The following is a 19,946-nucleotide window of genomic DNA, read 5'->3' on the forward strand; positions in this document are numbered from 1 at the left end:
CTTCGGTTTTTTTTTTTTTTTTTTTTTTTTTTTTTGTTAGGCATAGTACTTCTTCAACGCATCCGCATTTATTGGATTAAGCAGATCTCTCCCCCATCCATGTAAGCCAAAATCAAAGCTCCTCCTGAAAAAGCCTTCTTTATCACGTATGGCCCTTCCCAATTCGACATCCATTTTCCCCGAAAATCAGTTTGATTAGGGAGTATTCTCTTGAGAACCAACTCTCCTTCTCGGAACTGCCTGGGATGAACTTTTTTCTCGTATGCTCGCATCATCCTCCGTTGGTACATCTGACCATGACAAAGAGCCGCCAGCCTTTTTTTTTATTATTTTTTATTATTATTTTTATTTATTTTTATTTTATTTATTTATTTAATTTGATTTAATTTAATTTAATTTTTTTAATTTTTTTATTTTATTTGAGTGTCTACAGAGACAAATACACATCTTAGCAAAATATTTTTTTTTTACAAAAAGAGTTAGAGAGAAAAAATCAATCTAGTGTGAGAAACTTTTTGCTACAGCTTTTTGATGATTCTCAACTCTTGATTCCCTCCTTTTGTCCCTTTTTGATTTTAGCCTCCTTTTGCCCAAAATGGTATTTGAATCCCTTTGGTTTCTCAGCACAAAAACATGTAGTTTCACCCCTTTTCTTTCAGCCTTAACTTAGAAACTTGTACAGGATATTCATTAAATGACGTATTCTCACTGCAACGAAAATGGATTCTTGTTGCAGCCAAAATCCTTTTGACTTAAAGCCTAATTTTGCCTTATTTCTCATTGTAGCCAACATGTATTCTCACTGTAGTGAGAAACTCTTTGACTTGGGGGCTTTTTTTCTACCTTTTCACACTGTATCCAACATGCAATCTCGCTGTAGCGAGAAAGTCTCTGACTTGCTTGGTGCAGTTTGCTACAGTCTCACTTTTCAGCTGCATTTTTAGCCATGATTCCTTTCAATCTAGGTGAAATGCTGAACATCAAAGTTGTAGCTCTTCCTTTTAGCTTTCCATCGGTCTAGGAATCACTTTAATTGGACTTCTGTAGCTTGAGTTACACTCTAAATATTGCAACATGTTTAGAAATCTTTTGAAGCCAATTTGCACCCTTAATTGCTGATTTGAGTTTTGAGTCCTTGCATATCCTTTAATACCAAAAGATTAAGTAGTTAGAGGCTGAAATGAGAGATTTTAAGTAAAAATTCACTAAAATTGTGTAAATGAAAATTATCACCACATAAATTAAATTACTATTAAAAAGTATGAAAACCACATAAGAATTACTTAAAATTAAAAGACTTAGTTCAATTCAAGTTCTAAAGATGTATAAGATAACTCTATACCCTAAAGTTATCAAATATTAAAATGAAAATAACATTTTGACTAAAGTAATTATTAATTATAAGAGTTTATTTGATTAAAAATAAAAGTACAAAACTTATTTGATTCAAAATAAAAATATAAAAATTTGATTAAATGTAATAAAAATAGAAAAACTTATTTAAATTTTTTAAAATAATTTAAAAACTTTTTTAGACATTATGCCATCTACCTTCTATCCATTAATAGTAAAAAAATAGTTTCTTCACTCATGTGGAAGGAAATTAAATTTTGATGGGGGTAATTTATTCATTCCGCAATTTGCTATATATGCTACTATGAATATGATGATATAATGTTGACATGAGCATCACGGTCTATCTTCTTTGAAAATCAGTACTTTTTAAGTGTGATAATGTACAGTTGAAAGTGAAAGTATATGCTTCTCACCAAAAGCATTAAACATCAATTATTTGTAGTGGACCAACGACGTCCAATTATAATTGTAAAACCCTTTTTTGGACACGCACTGTGAAAAAGGAGTGTAACTTCTTTCCTCGTCTTTCTGATCAAGAAGCCATCAAGGCCGGCATCAGGAAAATGGTCTTTCTGATCAATATTTTTTTCTTTTTTAAAAACAAAGTTTTCTTTGACTATGTCGTAGGAAAAAGTGAGTCTTATTTGATATTAAAAGCTTTCTTAATTGTATATTTTTTTTAATATATGAAATGAGAGTGACAAATTTAAACTACAATCTACATTTGGGAAGTCAAATGTAGCTATCATAAGTTATTACTTCATTCATCAATCAATTTTCGGTTATGAATATTCCCACAATGAATGCTTAAATGGGTCATTTCCGATTTAGCCAATTTTAGAAGTATTATAAGAAACAGTTTCTCAATCATTCGGGCTTATACGTGAATGATTTTCATTTTCTCCGGAATCAATCCAATTACGCGCTTGGGCTTTGCTCTGGAGAAGATGGCGCCCAGATGGGCTTTGGCGTACCATATCGTTGCTTGATCTGATATATGAATGCCCAATCAATTTTTGTCCAGTTTTGAGTGTTGAGTTTCCTGCCTTTTAACCAGGCGTTGGGTGGCAAATGAATGTAGTAGCCTACGCCGTAAACGGCAATTTATGTTGTTTGATTCTTCTTTTGGTATGATATTTAAAAAACTTTTTGAATTATTAAAAAAAATTTTATATTATAACATGTTTAACATGTTATAAGATGATGATGTAGTACGCCAATACGTGATATTTTCAATCTTTATATCAACATCATATAAGAATAAAATGACAAATGACATTTTAATAGAAGACTTTTAATGAAATCTTAGTGAAATTTTTATTGTAAAAGTTTATTTGGTTTAAAATAAAAATGTAGAGATTTGATTTATTAGAATATAAAAATAAAGATTTATTTAAAAATTTTAAAATAATTCAGAGAATTTTTAATAGATTACTAAAGAAAGGTCCTGCAATGCTGTGAGCCCAATCAACTTAAAATGAAAAAAAGTCCAAAAATATAAAACCAGAATAAAAATAGTGAAGGTTTAAGCCCTAAGAAATATAAATTCAAAAAGTTCAAAATTAGTCTGAAATTTCTCATGAACTTGAATTCAACTCAAATCAAACTATCATGTGTCAAACAATTAAGTTATACGGGTGTCAACCAATTAATTTATTTAAAAATAATTTTTAATATACGTAAATTTTTTTAAAAAATTAAATTAGATAAGTTACTTCAATATTTCAAACTTTATATTAAGACATAAATATTTGGAATTATCTTATTGAATGAAATGGATAAATTTTAAATTCAGAGCTATTTATGTAAAGAAAAAAACTCTAATTCATTAAATATATACAATGTTAGTTTAAAGCCTTTTTTTTAGTCAATTAAAGTCGCCTTATTATTGGGTATAATCTTTCTCGGAGAACAGTTAGAGCTTAAAATATGTAATTCTTAAAATCTACAAGTTTAAGAATTAAACAAATTTCTTAGATAAAAAACGTTAGTCCCATTTAAAACTTTTTAACGAATTTTGTGCCTAGAAAAGGATAACTCTATGTTTCATGAAACATAGAGAGATGGTCACAATTAGAGCATCCAAACGTCGGCGTTTCTCTTTTACGAGGTTATATTTGGGGAAAGCCAACGGTTGCTTTTTCAAATTGGGATGTTCAGGATTTTAAGCTCCAGTACAGTGTGATTACGATCCGCCTAGGTTAATGGCAAGGAGACGAAAACCAAACAGAAGGAAACCAATGGGGGAAAAGGAGGTGATAGAGATATCACCTTCACCGGCAGTCAAAGATAAGTGGTTACAAAACCTGAAACGTAAACAGGAGAAGGAAGAGGAGGATGGGAGTCCCCTGAGACCCATATTTTGTTTGAAGAAGAACATGGACATGAAGCGCATTGAGGAGATGGAGGATTGCTTTATTCTTGATTTTAACCCTTTCGATTCAGTTGATATTGCCATGCTGTCCGCCACCAACGACGGCGATGATGTTGATCTCTCTGTCGTGGCTGAGAAGGGCCAGGTTTTTCTTTATTTCTTTTGTTGCATGCTCTTCTTTAAATTCCCTTCCTTGCGAACATGGTTTGCTTAGTTGCTGAGGAAATTTACACTTACTAGAGTAAAACAGGGAGTTAAAAGTCGTTCAATTCGGTTCCGGTTGTTATTGCTATTTTACGATCCAAACCCTAACGGCAATGCTTATCTTTGTCTTTCTTCTTGTCTCTGGTTAGTTGGCTTGTAGAGATTATCCACATTCAAGGCATCTTTGTCTGCAATTTCACTTTGATGCTACACCTCACGAGCGACATTGTCACCAGGTAAAAACACTTTTAAAAACGACTCTTTTTACTTTAATTTTGGACTAACTTGAGCATTGACATTGAAGAATTCTGATTTGGTTTATTCAATGCAGTGTTACTGCTATGTGTGTGACTCAGCTGCTCCGTGTGGGAATTGGATGACACATTGTCATGCTTCAGAGCATGTTGATGATTGGAAGTTTCAAAGAAAATCGAGACTGAAAGTTCGGCCTTCTAAATTATGAAGATGCTCTCCATTCTATGCCTGGGTTCCTTCAACACCCCGCACTCATGCTTAGGGTTTGGTTTTTGCCCACACTAGAAATAGGCTTCTGGTATGCCATGTCAATGTCTAAACAGAGATGGGTACTATTTTAGGTGGTTTAAAATGTTATATTTTGTAAAGGATGGACAAAAATTTTGTATAGTGCATGAAACACAAGTACTCATTTTGAATTAAGGAATTTCATTGTTAAATTGTGGTTGAAGAATTCGACCACAAAGCTCTATTATTTCTTTAACATTAAGCTTGGTAGCTGTTCTCTCTGTTTGGGTTTATTTACTGCCATAGCATTTGAAACCAGGGAAATGTTGAAAGAATTAAGCAGATTGTAAGTTGTTGACTTAAAAGTCCTTCTCACGCCTTTCACCCAAGAGGTCTGGTTGCTTCTACGGAAAGTTCTTTCCTCAGAGATCCTTCCAAGGTTCAACCAGGAGTTATTCTTGAATGCTTGATAGACAGTTGACAAACACAAGACTTGATGTTTTCTCGTGGGAAAAATCTCTGCCCTTATTTTTGAATCCTTCCAATACCCTCGTGATGTAGCAGTCCTTTACTAACTTTGAAAATGGTTACTCCTTTCTTTACAAGAGGGAATTTAGTACAGTCCTCTTTCTCTCTCTCTCTCAAATGACTAAAGAAGTATGTATAATGATGAGCTGACTAATCATAGTTGAACTTGAGTAATTTATTTGCTAGTACTACTACTATAAATGCTAGTATTATGTAATTTGATCCACCCTGTCATGCTCTCTTATTTGCCATAGACAAGCTTATATTTACTAGCGTCCAATTCTGCCAGAAAACCTTATTCCTACAACTACAAGGCATTTCCAAGGGTGGGCTGGGCAATTTTATTTTCAGGTCGGGCCTGGGACTTCATTTGCTGAGAACTACCAGTAGGGGTCCTCAAAACGGGCCTAAAGGGCAGCCCAATGAAGGAGAAACCCTTATCACCAGAAACAAAACCTCACGGGAGGTTAAAGACTGTAGAACATTCTCTCTGATTATTATCCTTACGATTTTCATTTACCTTATTCGGCTAAACCCTATCTGACGAAAAGAAGCATGTCGCCAGCTCCTGTGGTTGAAGCCGCCCAGCCTGAGACTGAGCAGGTTCCTTCTACTGAGGAACCCCAGAAGCTGCCCATGGTTTATCCATCATTTCATTTATTTTATCCTTTCATTTCCGTGTTTTTTGTTTTTTTTTTAAATTAATATAGTATCATCTGCAGAGCGAGGAGGAGGCTGTGGTTGAGGACGTCAAGGAAGATGAGAAAGAAGATGATGAGGATGATGACGAGGATGAGGATGACGAGGACGATGACAAGGAGGATGGTGCTCAAGGTTTCTCTCATTATTACTTTCCCCCTAAGTTATTACTTTATTCATTTCGTTTTTTACTTCTTTTCTTTGCTTGGATTGTCGGGCAGATTTCGATACATTTGTTTTATTAGTTTTTTTTTCTCAGAACTTTGTTTGGCTTCAAATCTTTATTTTCATTTCGGTATTAACACTGCTGCAGTCATCTGAGTGATACTTTATGATTTAGGGAAAATTTTGCTCTATCGTTTTTTTGGAATTTGGGCTCTTTATATGCTTAAAATTTCTGCTTGGGTGATTACTTATTTTCTAGTATGAGATGAACTTATTGAGAATTTTCTGACGGCTTCTGAAATCGCATGGTTGAAAGTCTGTGCAATTGCATTTTCTGGAATTCTTTCGTAATCTTGGAAACTGTAAAATTTTTTTATTTGTTGATTTCTGCTTATGGGTTCTCTATTACGACATCCTCTAGAGTTGGATTTCATTCTAGGACCAACTGCATAGCTTGGTTCTCAGTCTTCAGAATTAGAATAAATCTTCTGGTTCGTGCGATTTTGTTAGCTTTGAGTAGCTGACATCTCTTGTTGGCTTGCAATTAGTTGCAATGCTCACTATTTTGTGGATATCTGATCTGGTAGTTGCTATGCATGCCAACATTCCTCTATTTGCTTGTGTATTGTTTGGCTATAATGCCATATGTATATGGTGTTATTTCTGACTTTCTTTTTAACTAAATTGTCTTATCAAAAGTCAATTGTGTGGATTTTTCTATACTGTCCTTATTTGTTGCTTGGAATATTGGTTGCAGGTGCTAATGGAGGTTCAAAGCAAAGCAGAAGTGAGAAGAAGAGTCGGAAGGCAATGTTAAAGCTGGGCATGAAACCTGTTACTGGTGTCAGCAGGGTTACCATAAAGAGAACCAAGAATGTATGAATTCTCTGATTTTCTTTTCAAGTAATTGAGCTACCTGATTAATGGTAATATAACCTAGTTTCTCTTGGATTCAGATACTCTTTTTCATCTCAAAACCTGATGTCTTCAAGAGCCCAAATTCTGAGACGTATGTCATTTTTGGTGAGGCTAAGATAGAGGATTTGAGCTCTCAGCTACAGACACAAGCTGCCCAGCAGTTCAGGATGCCAGACATGGGATCTGTGATGGCAAAATCTGACACCTCCACAGCAGCTGCTGGAGCACCAGCTGAGGAGGAAGAGGAAGAAATTGATGAGACTGGGGTAGAGCCTAGGGACATTGACTTGGTCATGACACAGGCCGGGGTATCAAGGAGCAAAGCTGTCAAGGCACTCAAGACTCACAATGGGGACATTGTTAGTGCTATTATGGAGCTTACCACTTAGGTGGTCTCTGTTGTCTTACTTGCGCTCTCAAATTCTGTCAATGAGTTCTTGGAACTAGAGTCAACATTTTAGTTGTTGTAGTCGATCTGGCTTACCATCTACTGGGTGGCTAGGTTATCCTTTCACTTTTAACAAGTTTTGGACAATTTTCTCACGACTCATGATCAGCGTTTCTGTGACTGATTGCTTGCCCTTTTCTATAAGGAGTTTTTGCAACTTGATTAAACTGATTTTTTGCGGTTGAGAACTATGAAGTTACTGAATCAGAATATGATTTGATATTGAGTATCTAGTTCAATGCTTGTGCTGCAAGCTTGTGGAAAATGGGAATTGATTTTTTCTTGCTAGTGTATCCCGATGTGGGCAAAAGGGATGTAAAAATGAAAGGAAGATAAATGTCAATCTGTTTCCAGAGAAATTTTAATATCCACCTATTTTAGGGATCTCATTTCTTTTATTGGTGAACTAAATTTTCATTGAAGGGACATCAGCGGAGGCCACCAATGATGAGCTTTTTCATTAAGAAACTTTGTGGTTAGTTCAGTTATGACTTACTAGCTTTCCTTGAGAATTACCATTAAAACCGAACAAACAAAAAAAGGATGATTACAAATCATTATACTCACAGAAACAAAGGGCAAAAAAATACAGCTAGTGAACTTTGATTTCTTTCAGGGTGTCAATTCTATTAAAATTGGAAGTATCTGCACAAGAAGCAAAAGATCACCTGCACTATAATGTCTAGTGAATCAAGTTTTCTGGGTAAGTGCGTATTCATCTATGTTGCTATGACTGTGAGCGAGATGCTGGTCCAACAAAAAGAAACAAAAACACCTTGCACAAAGCGGCTAGCCTGGATAAAGAAACAAGATATTCTATTCTGAATCTGAGGAACGATATTCCTCGTCATCAGCTTGTTCATCGCTATCAGTAATCATTTCATAAATCCAGAGGCTCTTAAAAGCCAACAGTTGCAGGCGCCTGTCCTCCAACTCACCTTCCAGCTTCACATTCCAAAATCCTTGGATATCAAGGCAGGTGAGGGCCATACACTTGGCAGGGATGGCATCAAGACCACACTCACCAAGACAGCCCAAAACCAATCTGACGATGCTGGAGCATTGGCATTGTATCAGTTATGACCATTACCTCTCCAATTCTGGTTGGGGCATATTTCTCTTCAACTAAATCAAGGACTTGCGGTTCTTCCCCATTGCTTCAATGCTTACCTGAGTAAACTTCAAACAATAGCTGATGCTAAAGACAGGTTTTTTTCTTTTTAAATATGAAACTAAAAAGAATATACTGTATTAATAAGTTTAACACCACCATAGTTTCATCAATACCCAAAACTGGCACAAAAATTACAGCTGAGGCTGTCATGAAAATCCAACAGAATGAACGAGGGCAACTTTTTTGAGATACACAAACACCCTAGATGAGGCCGGGATTTTCACTACCTGGCATCTAGCATTGTAACTGTGACTTGGTTCACAGTGCATGATTCATCATGCTTACTGATAGATGAATCAGTTTCAAGAGTACTTCTTCCTAGGCAGAAGTCAGGGATTTTGGGCTGGGGCATTGCTGTTTCACTATTCAACATCAAAACAACAGTCGACAGGACCCAATACACATGACATCGAGGACTTGCAGACCAAAGAGGCGGTTGCCACTCTTTGCTCAGCTGGGATTCTGACAAGTATGAGAGCTAATGTTTCAGGGTTGACGTTCCCATTTCCCCCATTCTTCCTTGGCATTGCACATCATGAATCGGACAAGCACTCAACTTTTCCCTTTGAAGCGTGGAGTGAATGCTGTATGTATCTTTCTATTTTTGATTTGTCTTAGGAAGGCTTAGGATATCAGCTCAAATCAACCCATGATTCATTGAAACCCAGCAGATGCATTGGCTGGCTTGTCGCCAATCCTATACCTCACATGAGAATTAAGATTTGGTAACAAAAATTATTTGATGAATTTTGCTGGCAAAATTTCGTTATCTACTTCTATATTTAACCAAATTTAGTTCATGTTTTCTTGTGATAGTTCAGAATTTAGACAAGATTTTATGCACAATATTAGATTTGAAAAGATGGTTCATATTTGGTCTCCAAAGACAAAAGGTTCATATTTTATTTAATAATAAATTTTTGAATTTTTTTATTAAAAATAAACATATGCCTTTACTCATGCAAAGTAAGTACTAGTATTCAAAAAGGACCTTTTGACGGAGTCTCAGTGCAAAATCCAAAATTAGGGGGGGCGGTTTTCCCTTGTATTAGCTGATAATATGGCTGCATGGGCCTGGATCTTGTGGCTGCTTGTTTTTGTTAGTTTTGGGTTTGTTTGTACCGGTGGTTTTGAGGGATTGAACTCTTTTTGTTTCTGATGCATTAGCTTAGGTGCTTCATGGGCTTAGTTGTTATGTCTGTGCTGCCAATTGCTTTTGGAGCAGCCCGCCCTCTTCTGTGCACTGAGTTACTACTTTACGAAAGTTACTCTTTTTATCTCAAGAGGAGTCTTTTTCTAATTCGGATCAAGACTTGTTATGACATTCTAACTTTTGATTCAATAATATTTATCACTTTTCAAAAAATAAAAATGCTGTCATTTTCCATCAATAAAGTTTTCACAAACAAACGATTTTCTAGTGCAATTAGACTACCTAACAAACGAAAACTATGTCACATCCAGCTTTAAGCTTGAAGTTTACGTTTTTAACTCCATCACACTTTCGATTCCCATCTCTAGCCGTTGATCACCCTACAGTTGGCTCGAATCTCTCCCGCGGTTCCTGTCAAGACCTCCAGCTGGCCCATCTTCACCATTGCTGCTGCAAATTTGGCCCTCCACTGCATAGGATTCCTTGCATTTTGAGTCACTTGGTTTGCTGTAGCTGGGTTTGTAAGCAGAGTGTGGTCTGACGTGAACAAGCCCCTGTTTGCCAGGATATCAACGTAGTAACCTGCATCGGTGATGCTTGGACTAGACGGGTTCATCGGCACCACCAGATTAGTATCCTTGTTACCCTGTGGGCATTGCTGCTTCAACATAGCCGCATACCTAGGATCTAAACTCGGGTCCTGCATATCTGTCCCGCTGAAATTGTATAATCTGTTACTGAATGAAGTGCAGTGAGATCGCCCAATGGTGTGTCCTCCTGTTGACCGTAGCATTATTTGATCCATAAGTTTCTCAATATAGCATCAATGTGCTTTAATTGTTGAATCTATTTGCAACACGAAGTTTCAAGATAAATGTTAATTACCAGAGAGTGTAACCATTTCCTCTTGGGTAAAGCCTTTTTTTGCAAACATCTGTGTCAGTTGGCTGACATTGAATGTTGGGGGAGGTAGGTTTCCTATTATCTCTGAGGCAAGGGAAGTTCTGCCATCTCTTCTTCCAGCAGGGACATCATAGCCAAGTCCTCCAGTCTGCACGAAAATTTTACAAGAAAAAAGTGTCACAAATTTTAGCAACGTTGCTTATTTAATTCCAACTTTCCTAGCTAGATTTGTATCAACTCAAAGTAAAATTATGCGTGCATACTATCTCTATGCTGTCCCTTGCTGCAAATGCAACTATATCAGCGCAGGAAACTACTCCTTTGCAAACAGCTTCCAGTCTAGCCTTTGCATTGTCTATGACTTCATATCCTCGTAAACTAGGGTTATTGGCAAAGGAGTCTTTCTCTGCTGTGCTGGGGGGAGTGGAATCCAGTAGCACTGATCCGTCACAGCCCTATGATCCAGATAAAAAGTGAATTAGTCTATTGTGCAGAAAGAATTATAAGAGCTATACTCCCTCAGTATGTAGCTATATGTGTCCACTGTCCCAGGCTGATATTTGCTATTGAAGGACGTATTTGCAGAAAGGAAGCTCTGAATATAGTTCAAGCTAGTTAGGTCAGAAGCTAAAAAACAAGTGACGTATTCAACTCACCCTAACAAAGCAATCATGAAAATGCATTCTCATGAGACCAGCCGCCACTCCTCTTTCCTTAATAAACGCTTTCGTCACCTCTTCTTTGACAATGAATTCTACTAAGCTGCAAGTATCTCTATAAAATCCTATTTGAAGCTGGGAATGAACACTCTGACAAAACAAAACCACAGCCAAAATCGTAAAGACTCGAGTAAGCTTCCTTGGACTCATCTTAATCATCTCTAACAGATCTTTTAGGCTTCAATTGTTATGCACCCAACATCGTCACACAGCTACTTATAGTTGAAGACTAATGAATTTATAATTCTCACGGTTAAAAAATGTTTTAATTAGAGGATTATCTTGAGTGATAAAGTAGTGGCATGTGAAGAGGCAATGCTCTGGAATGTCATTGTCACTTTGACGGGCCGAACATCATTGGCACCCGCACTTCAGAGAAATTAGAGAGAAACGACAACTGGAGTGGGTTTTTTGATGATAGCAAGACAAATTTTGATTGTATAATAATGAAGCCAATTAGCAGTTTTCACGCGAGAAATGGATTAAATTCGGAGTTAAATATCAATAATTTGACTTGAATACAAGAAAATTCAATGAATTATTACCGTGTTATATATATATATATATATATATATATATATATAGTGTATACATAATAGTTCATTATTTAATAATACTACGTTTACTCTGATATATTAAGTTTCCAAATTTACTTTAATGTTTTTAAGTTTAGTGTAAAAAGCCTCTAAATAGCCTTTCCAAAAAAAAAAAGCCCCTAAATAAACTGGTAGTTTAAATACAGCTACTCTAGGAAAGAAAGAATGTAATTTCCAAAATAAAATTTGTGAGTTTCTTTTGATTCTTCCAATTAGTTGCTCATTGGTGGACGCAGCAATATGAGATTTCCCGGAACTACGTATCTAGTACCATATGCCAAATTCGAAATCGTTATGGTATGCAGCAATATTCAAAACGTTTTCCAATCTGAGAATAGGGGAAGCTGTAAAACATTGGATGTGCAACTGCAATTGTATTAAAATATAGAAAACCCAATCTTTATTTTTCTTTTCCTGCTCTTCACTTGTTTTGCTCCGGAAAGCTTCATCATTCTTCAAACAAATTTTAAAAACACCTATCGTGTTATAACAAATTTGCTTGTGCATCGTATTATTTAACAGAATGATGCCATGGAATCAGCCTTGATTCTCACTGCACCATGCATCCGCAGCAGCTGATATCCAAGTGTGCAGTAGCATCCTGTAATTTTCTGCGTTACCTTAAATAGACCAATACCAAGATGAACAGCCGGACACCACTTCAAACAAGAATACATTTCCTCGCTGGCAGACAAGACACCAAGTAGAATTGAAAAGCTTTAAGGAAAAGGTTACCCAAATCAAACAAGAAAAGAAAGAAGTATAAAGGTTTATACGAAATAAGTTTTTACCAGCTTTTTACAAGGTTGGAGAGCAGTCAAGTTCTAAGCAACTCATAGTTGGTGTTCCACACACTTTATACAAATGTTTACCGGGAAACAAGATATCATTCACCATAGGGTACAGCCTGGAACAAATTTAGGTTCAACTGTTCTGTCCTGAGAGCTCCTCCTTCAATACGTGCTCCCAGTCTGAAGAACAGCTGTCATACCAGCCTGCAGAGAGTTGATTTCCAAGCCTGGTGCTCTTGGGAGACTGTATTGTGCAATCATGCTTGACACATAGATGAAAATCCTTCACAACTGACTGTTCTCCAGCATAGTCAACCACTTGGTTCTGTGAGACAGATTCCAAATTAAAACCCAAAACTCCATCATCTGCTGTGTCTTCATCAATGGGTATTTGCTTTTTCTTTCCTGCAAATCCAAGATCAACAACCTCTGGCAGTGGTTTCTGCTCCATCTCATTGGAATCCAGATCGACATTGCCTCGGCTTTTCAGGATATGCAACCTAGTCATGATGGAGGCTTCAACATCATCTGTATGGCAGGCTGTTCCTGGTAGAGGGGAGTCTTGGGTTTGCAGACTTGAGGTTGAGCTATCCTTTACTTCAGTTGCCAATTTGTCAACCGCATCCAAATCTAAAGAAAGCTTTGAGCTCGAGAGTTCATCCGCATCTCTAGTATGAACAGAATATGAATTGTTAAGCCGGTGTTTTAGTACATGAAATCTGGCTGTGACATCATCAGCATGGTTGCTGGAGCTTGCTATAGGAAAATTTTGGTTAGAAACATCTAGGGTTGGTGCACTCTCAGCTATTGCTGTTAATTTCTTATTGGTGTCTAGATCAGCAGATAATTTAGACCTTGAGATTTTGTCCTCATCTGGTGTGTCTTCTGACAAATCTGAATCAAGACAACAGGTAAAACAAAAATCAGATAGCCAAATGAAAGAGTCAAGGATTGTTAACAGATAATTCTAAAAAATTTGTTATGAAAATGACATGATCCAAGAAGTTTACAGAAACGTTTTAACCTTTTTCTGTGTCCAATTTGCATTTTTCTATTTCAATCTTCATGTTATTGTAGCGAGCCATGTAATTGATGGAGCATAAAGCAGCTTCTGCTTCAAGCCATAGATTCTTATACAAGAGAACTTGTGGGTGTGTCTCTTCCTTCTCATGAAAATTCTCAATAAGAACCTTCTTTATAGCCTGCAAATTATGAACCAAAAGAAATACAGTATAAGTTTGCTTTCAATTTTCATCTCCTTTTCCTCCCTACTATAGAAAGAAAATGAGGAAATATATTCTATCACGGTAAAGAGCAAAGAATCCAAAAATCATATACCTGGGTCATCTTATCATTTTTCACTTTTATGTCTGTACCACTCCTGACAGAAACAAATTCAGAACATTTCTCATCTTTCTTACCAAAATGCTTCCTCTTCACTTGTGTATGCTGACTTAGAACATCAATAGCTGCCACCTGGGGGCTTCCCGTACTTGTTCCCTGAGAAAAAAAGATTCAGCTCAGTCATAACCCAGAAAAGAATTTCCAGGAAAGAGTTACGAAGGAATAAACATAATAGCAAAGAGAAACACAATTTAGCATTTCAAAATTCCTAGAGATAATTACACAACAATTAAAAAAGACAAATAAAATAAAAACGGGGAGCCATACCTTATGTAGCTCACTCAATAATGACTCTTGTCCATTTTTTTTTGACATGGGGAACCATACCTTATGTAGCTCACTCAGTAATGTCTCTTGTCCGATATTTTTTGACATGCATGTATCGAGATTGTTGATTACTTTTTCAAGGGACTTGACATCTTGTTCCCTTAATTCACATGCCTCATTGGAGCAGTGATATAGAAGCAATTCTGACAGGTTCTGCATTGTATCTACCAGAACACTGATGCTGCTATTTGACACTGGTTCTTTGCCTAAGAATTTAGTATGCTTTGTAGAAACATCTTCTACAGAGGATGGTGCACACGATAAATGCTTTACAGCATGGCATGACACATGAGATGAACCACAGCCTGAGACATCATTTATCTTCATCTCAAGATCTGCAACACCAGTCTCAGATCTGCACAAATTTTTAGAAGCTAATCTACCTTCTGCAAGACATTGTTGACTGGTGTGAGATGCCTTCTCAACCTCATCCACTGACTTGTCGAATAAGACATAATCTTTCTTCCATTCACTTGCATTATCAGAGAATTTGACCTCACAGGCAGAACTTGCTTTATATTTATGGGATCCTGCTTTCCCAGCTTCATCAGGTTCATGTTCTTTAAAAGACGGGATAGAGACTGGCGGCAATTTAAGAGACGACATTGAACCATCTTCCACATTCCCATTTTCATCAGACATCAAAATTTCACCTGCTTTTCCTGAAGGATGTTTAACCATGTTAGCAGTATTCGAAGAAATAAATTTAAGCACTTGACCATTTGAATCATCGCATGCTTCAAGTTTCTTTGCAAGCTGCACAGCAACAGGCTCAGAAGAACCAAATGGGGAATTATTAGAAGCTGGAGCTCCTTTCCAGCAAGGTGAGTCAACAGGAGGGTTGTAATGATCTAAACTCTCTAAAGAATTCTCCACAGCAATGACTGCTTCATTATTCTCAAATGCCAAACTGAAATTATCTGGACTAATTCGAGACAAATTAACTCCAGATTTTGCTCCGAAGAAATTATCAGAGGCATCCTTAGAGGCCATATTTCTTGTTGAAAGCTTTTCAGTGCTTGTTGACAATTCCCCGGACATATAACAATTCCCATCAAGGAGAAAGCTGTGTTGAATTGGGTCAAACTCATTTTTGCTACCAAAGTTAAACAAAAAACGAGGCTCCTTCACAGTAAAGCGATTATTGCCAGCCAAATTTGTATCAGTTGCATTAATGCCAGTATTAACATTTTTAAATGAAACAGAATTTGATGCTGAAGAGCTGGTACCAACAGCTGGTGGTCTAATAACAACCCCAGGTGAAGACTTCACAGAAGGTATACTATCACTTAAAGTAGTACCATGCTGTCTCAAAGGTTTCTCATATGGAGTGCTGATTTGCACATAATTGTTCTTGCAATTTACCAGATTTAAGGGAGGTGCCTGCAGGTTGGCTTCAGAAATTGCTGAACTGGACCCGATAACTGATGTCTTCAAGTAATCCACAGGCATGAATGATGGATTTTGCCCCAGGACAGGGTTATAATCTAGCTTTTCAATATTAGCAGGCCCAGCTTGATCTTCCCTAGGTGAATAAATATTATATGAAGTTTCTTCGCATGTCTTTAGGCTTTTGGAGGGATGAGCTCCTGCAATCAGTGACAAAATAGAAAATGGTTTATGTAAAATCCCACCCAATGTTCCTTTATCATCATTCTCTAGTAAACTCCCCTTCCGACATGCTGCTTTTCCCAAAAACCGAATTTGACAATCCAAAAGTATGTAGCATTAGAAAGCGAGGTGGTGACAAGAAAGGGTGAAGATGCATTTTCGAAAGTCTTCGTGATCATAGCAAAATGGTAACAGGAATCAAATTTGCAACCCTGCATGGTGGTTAGAATCATTTTTTTGGCCTAATAGTGCAGGAGGGGAGAGTAAAGACATCAAAAGATTTTGTAGGCATGAGTCCAGGTATTGCGGGAAAAAATGAATGAGTCAGCCATCGAGCTTTCGAGTGCATGTAAAGACCATTATTAATAAAAAGAATGAACAAGAGGGAGGAAAGGGAAGAAAATATCGTCAGAGAATATATGAATAAAAGGAAAATTGACCAGTCATGCCAACCCAGAGAACCCTAAATCAATCAGATTAATAAATTTGAGTGTTAACAATAAGAAGGGATAATTCCAGTGTCTCACTTAGACACTGGTCTCGGCGTGCCTATAAGAACTTTCAAAGAAACTCTGCAGTAACTCAGAAAACTTGTGGCAGACAAGAAATGATCAGTCATCGAGAGCTTAAAATATCACCAAGAAAGGGGGGGAGGGGGTGGGGAATACCTGAATTGAAATAATTTACCATGTACACAAAGTGCATTTGATCATTGAAATTCTGCACATGGAATAGACAAGACAAAAAGGAAAGTAATGCAAATGCAAGTACCATGTATATATCCGAGACAAATACAATGGGAACAAAAGTAAAACATAAGAAAGCAAAGAAAGAAACAAATTTTTGAAACAATTGTACCTAAAAATAGCATTAATATATCGTCCAAAGAAAAGGGAAAACTTACCAAGGTTGATATGATCCATGTAAATGGAGGAAGGAGCTACAGACGTCTCCTTCAAATAAAAACTCCCACCAAGCTGAGCCGGCTTCCCTTTCTCCCAATCCCACAAGCCACCGCCCCATTGAGCCGTATGGTCCAGGCCAGGCAAGCTCTGCTCATTGAAAGTTGGCACATGAAGGGGTGGTGAGACATAGGAAGGATAATAGGTTTTGGGTTCAAAAAGATCCGAATTTTGGTTATAGGAAGGAGTGGGAGTTGGCTCTAAATCCAGCTGAGGCAGTTGAGCCGGTTGGGGTGAATTAAAAGTGTAAGGATTAGAATCGAGCCAATTCAAGGGTTCACCCAAATCAACAAGTGGGGTAGCTGCAGGTTTGGGGATGGATCGGTCGACGGTGAAAGGTGGTGCTAAAGCTGACAAATTTGAAGATCCTCCTCCATGAGCGTTCCCAACGTAAGACCCAAATCCCATCATCGTGTATCTGTCTCAAAAACTCAAAATTTAGTCCATCTAAACAAAAACCCACAAAACAAAAGTTCCGACCGACTTTTGCGAGAAAAGACAACAGCTATTTCAGTTTTCCAGACAGAAAATTTTGGCATCAAACTCCGTATGGATGAGAAAAAGTAAATAGAGTCAATAAATCAACGTTATCATCGGTTTTATTGATCATACCAACGGAGACGAGAAGGACCCAATTCTTACAAGTGAGAATTAATTGGCCTCATCATCAGCAATTCAGCACCGTCACAGTTGAGTTTGGAGAGTTGAGGATCAGGTGTTGCACGAGTCTTCTCTTGTTTGGGACTATTGGCCTCTTATCCAACTTTACGTTATTTCCCCAAAAGTCCCTGGAGTTCTCCAAATTGGCCTTAAATCCTTTCCTAATTTCCTTGTTTTTCTTAGTCTGTAATGTCAGACACGCACGTACGAGTGAAAACTTAAAAAAAGATTCCAACTCTTAGATGGGAATTAGTATAAATTTATTAATAAAGTTTGTTTTTGTCTATTTAATAATACTAATCAATTCGTAGAACTGGATACCAACAATTGAGGGGTTCATTTGGAGTGAAATTACTTCTTTTAATTGTCCAATAATCTAATATTGCAGACACAACCCAAGTAGAGAAACCTTTGTTTAGTACCATTTCTTAAACAAAGATAATTTAATTCACTTTAATTTATTAAAACAACTGAAAATTTAATTACTGCCAATCACACACAAATATTTGGTACAAATTTGAAATTAGTCCAGTTAATACCCATTAATATCTCAAAGCTTTAGGTTTGTAATCAATGTCAAAACTTTAAAGGTTATATGTAATAGTTGGGTGAACTAATAATGGCAGTGCAGACTAAGTAAGCGTTGATGGTTTACAAATCGGAAGGTATGAAACATCTTTACTACTACAACACATGGTCGAATGAAAATGTAGTCGTTTTGGATAATCATGGATGACAAATTTAACAATATATATATTATATGTATTATGGTTTTCATTTTTCAAGGTATACATATGTATATTTATGTTACTCACCTTGGCATAGATTAAATGCGCCATTATACATATTGAAGGTTAGCAAGCTCATCTAGGAAGAAAAGTAAAGCAAATGTGATGGGCGCTGTCGAGTTGAAGGCACTTTGGATATTCTTCTCAAATTAAGAAAGGGCTAAGTCGGCCTTCAATCTCAATGCGATTTTGATGGTCTTTTTAAAGATTACCATCATAATTACTTGGAATCACTTCAAAAATACTCTTATACTTCAACATTTCGACTCCCTTTACTTACAGTGAATCATTACCTTATCCAACCACTTCAATTTGATTCGTTGTATTGCTATTTGCATAAACAGCTCAAAACTCCCAACATTTTAGGCTTGAAGGACCACTTTGACAAATCATCTAACAAGAGATTAGATAGTAACATCTCTCAACATCTGGTATTCTTATCACGATCATATTTCGAATCATTATCATGCATTGTCTACTAATCAACTCTGTTATCAGATATCATCATCCGCATGTGCTAATAAAACCAGTTTAATTTGAACAACAAGTAATACCAGTTGAGAGAAAGGGTTTTGATCAACCCTAAGTAATTAAAGGATTTGTTTTCTTTTTATCTTATAGGGAATGCAGCTCTCTTTTACCGTGTTAATACAACCATTGGAGTAGTGTCCAGCCTCCTATATCAGGCAGCGCTAGCTAGCGCGCGCTTCCTACGGCTTATCCTCATCTAGAATTGGGCAAAAGGTCAAAAATTCAATGATGAAGCATAGAATTCAAAATAACCAATTCTCCTTATCATTTGTTTCTGTTTCTGTTGTTTGTCAAAGTAAATGCGAAAGCTGGGATGGAACTGGCGGAGATGGGGGACTATTGCATTTCTAATTTAATTTGAACTATAGATTTGACATTATCCCCTGTCGTGACTCAAAAACGCCAAAAATCAATAGTGAGTGAGAAGAATTTTAGGATAAACCGACTCCTAACAAGGGAAGACTGAAGAAAAAAATTATATTCTCCTTTTCAAGTAAGGTACAAAATTGTGGGTAATTTACTTACCATAGTCCATGCTTTCATTCCCAGTTCTGCTAACATTCACAAAAACAAGCAATTTATAAAAATAAATCTGCATTGGTTCATCCTTTCGATCAGATCAAAACAATTTTCTGCCTGTAATAGCTTATGCTTTGAAGATATATATCTTATCCTTACAGCGATCACCAGCTGAGCGGACACAATCATTTTTCCTTTTTGCCAAAAAGAGCAAATAATATGAAAGCTTGTTCAAGTTAAAAGTACATGTAGTAGGGACGTGAATGCATAGAAAATAATTTAGAATTCAGGCCACACCAATGTATTAATCTCGCATGAAAAAAGGAGTTTCCTCGAAATTACATAAATCGCAGTGCATTAGAAAAGAATGATGATGAATCAGAAACGAACTCCGACAAATGTACACAGAATAGTGCTGATGATGACGATTAAAAAAAATGACTAAAAATAAAGAAATAATAAGAACCCAACAGAATATACTAAAAGTAGACCAGGAAAGAAGAGTCCTGATTCAGGGTGGCAGCAGCAGCAGAAGAAGAAGAAGAAGAGGTAAGCCGACGAAAATGAAGGGTTGGCCTCGGTGCTAACAGCCTCTCCGTCACCCTTGCCAGCGCCACCGTGCATTCTCCTAAC

General features: G+C 36.8%; 4 protein-coding genes and 1 pseudogene across 7 annotated transcripts; 2 read left to right on the forward strand and 3 right to left on the reverse strand.

Moving 5' to 3' along the window:
* LOC18605870 lies at positions 3,455 to 4,673 on the forward strand. Its single transcript, XM_007039154.2, has 3 exons — positions 3,455 to 3,875; positions 4,084 to 4,170; positions 4,266 to 4,673. Exons 1-3 carry the CDS (start codon positions 3,561 to 3,563, stop codon positions 4,395 to 4,397), a joined length of 534 nt encoding a protein of 177 aa, XP_007039216.2. The 5' UTR covers positions 3,455 to 3,560; the 3' UTR covers positions 4,398 to 4,673.
* On the forward strand, positions 5,406 to 7,404 carry LOC18605871 (nascent polypeptide-associated complex subunit alpha-like protein 2). Its single transcript, XM_018118210.1, has 4 exons — positions 5,406 to 5,584; positions 5,668 to 5,779; positions 6,567 to 6,685; positions 6,766 to 7,404. Exons 1-4 carry the CDS (start codon positions 5,501 to 5,503, stop codon positions 7,114 to 7,116), a joined length of 666 nt encoding a protein of 221 aa, XP_017973699.1. The 5' UTR covers positions 5,406 to 5,500; the 3' UTR covers positions 7,117 to 7,404.
* On the reverse strand, positions 7,992 to 8,886 carry LOC18605872 (annotated as a pseudogene).
* On the reverse strand, positions 9,705 to 11,371 carry LOC18605873 (peroxidase 5). The gene is made up of 4 exons (XM_007039157.2): positions 11,062 to 11,371; positions 10,669 to 10,860; positions 10,388 to 10,553; positions 9,705 to 10,279 (listed from the first exon to the last, which is right to left on the reverse strand). Exons 1-4 carry the CDS (start codon positions 11,281 to 11,283, stop codon positions 9,867 to 9,869), a joined length of 993 nt encoding a protein of 330 aa, XP_007039219.2. The 5' UTR covers positions 11,284 to 11,371; the 3' UTR covers positions 9,705 to 9,866.
* On the reverse strand, positions 12,093 to 17,576 carry LOC18605874. 4 transcript variants are annotated; one of them, XR_001927083.1, is made up of 7 exons: positions 17,458 to 17,575; positions 16,758 to 17,233; positions 14,183 to 15,831; positions 13,850 to 14,011; positions 13,536 to 13,713; positions 12,512 to 13,405; positions 12,093 to 12,404 (listed from the first exon to the last, which is right to left on the reverse strand). XR_001927083.1 is itself a non-coding variant. In XM_018117292.1 (6 exons), the coding sequence occupies exons 1-6, from the start codon at positions 17,481 to 17,483 to the stop codon at positions 12,645 to 12,647; spliced, it is 3,192 nt and encodes a 1,063-aa protein (XP_017972781.1). In that variant the 5' UTR covers positions 17,484 to 17,576; the 3' UTR covers positions 12,463 to 12,644. The 4 variants fall into 4 exon arrangements, 3 of the variants coding, with proteins under 3 accessions (XP_017972781.1, XP_017972779.1, XP_017972780.1); XM_018117292.1 differs by lacking the exon at positions 12,093 to 12,404 and having other exon boundaries at positions 12,463 to 13,405; positions 14,243 to 15,831; positions 17,458 to 17,576; XM_018117290.1 differs by lacking the exon at positions 12,093 to 12,404 and having other exon boundaries at positions 12,463 to 13,405; positions 17,458 to 17,576.

The sequence above is a fragment of the Theobroma cacao genome, chromosome 3, assembly GCF_000208745.1.
Source record: "Theobroma cacao cultivar B97-61/B2 chromosome 3, Criollo_cocoa_genome_V2, whole genome shotgun sequence".
Taxonomy (NCBI): Eukaryota; Viridiplantae; Streptophyta; class Magnoliopsida; order Malvales; family Malvaceae; genus Theobroma; species Theobroma cacao.

Bases quoted from the DNA above. Each gene is read 5' to 3' on its own strand.
- LOC18605870 (XM_007039154.2), top strand. From the start codon at position 3,561: ATGGCAAGGAGACGAAAACCAAACAGAAGGAAACCAATGGGGGAAAAG. The intron at 3,876-4,083 runs GTTTTTCTTTAT...GTCTCTGGTTAG, and splicing joins TCGTGGCTGAGAAGGGCCAG to TTGGCTTGTAGAGATTATCC. The intron at 4,171-4,265 runs GTAAAAACACTT...TATTCAATGCAG, and splicing joins ACGAGCGACATTGTCACCAG to TGTTACTGCTATGTGTGTGA.
- LOC18605871 (XM_018118210.1), top strand. From the start codon at position 5,501: ATGTCGCCAGCTCCTGTGGTTGAAGCCGCCCAGCCTGAGACTGAGCAG. The intron at 5,780-6,566 runs GTTTCTCTCATT...TATTGGTTGCAG, and splicing joins CAAGGAGGATGGTGCTCAAG to GTGCTAATGGAGGTTCAAAG. The intron at 6,686-6,765 runs GTATGAATTCTC...TCTTGGATTCAG, and splicing joins CCATAAAGAGAACCAAGAAT to ATACTCTTTTTCATCTCAAA.
- LOC18605874 (XM_018117290.1), bottom strand. From the start codon at position 17,483: ATGATGAGGCCAATTAATTCTCACTT. The intron at 14,012-14,182 runs GTATGGCTCCCC...TTTTTTTCTCAG, and splicing joins TATTGAGTGAGCTACATAAG to GGAACAAGTACGGGAAGCCC. The intron at 13,406-13,535 runs GTTAAAACGTTT...GTCTTGATTCAG, and splicing joins CAAATTGGACACAGAAAAAG to ATTTGTCAGAAGACACACCA.
- LOC18605873 (XM_007039157.2), bottom strand. From the start codon at position 11,283: ATGATTAAGATGAGTCCAAGGAAGCTTACTCGAGTCTTTACGATTTTG. The intron at 10,861-11,061 runs GTGAGTTGAATA...TCTGGATCATAG, and splicing joins TTCATGATTGCTTTGTTAGG to GGCTGTGACGGATCAGTGCT. The intron at 10,280-10,387 runs GTAATTAACATT...TACGGTCAACAG, and splicing joins GGAAATGGTTACACTCTCTG to GAGGACACACCATTGGGCGA.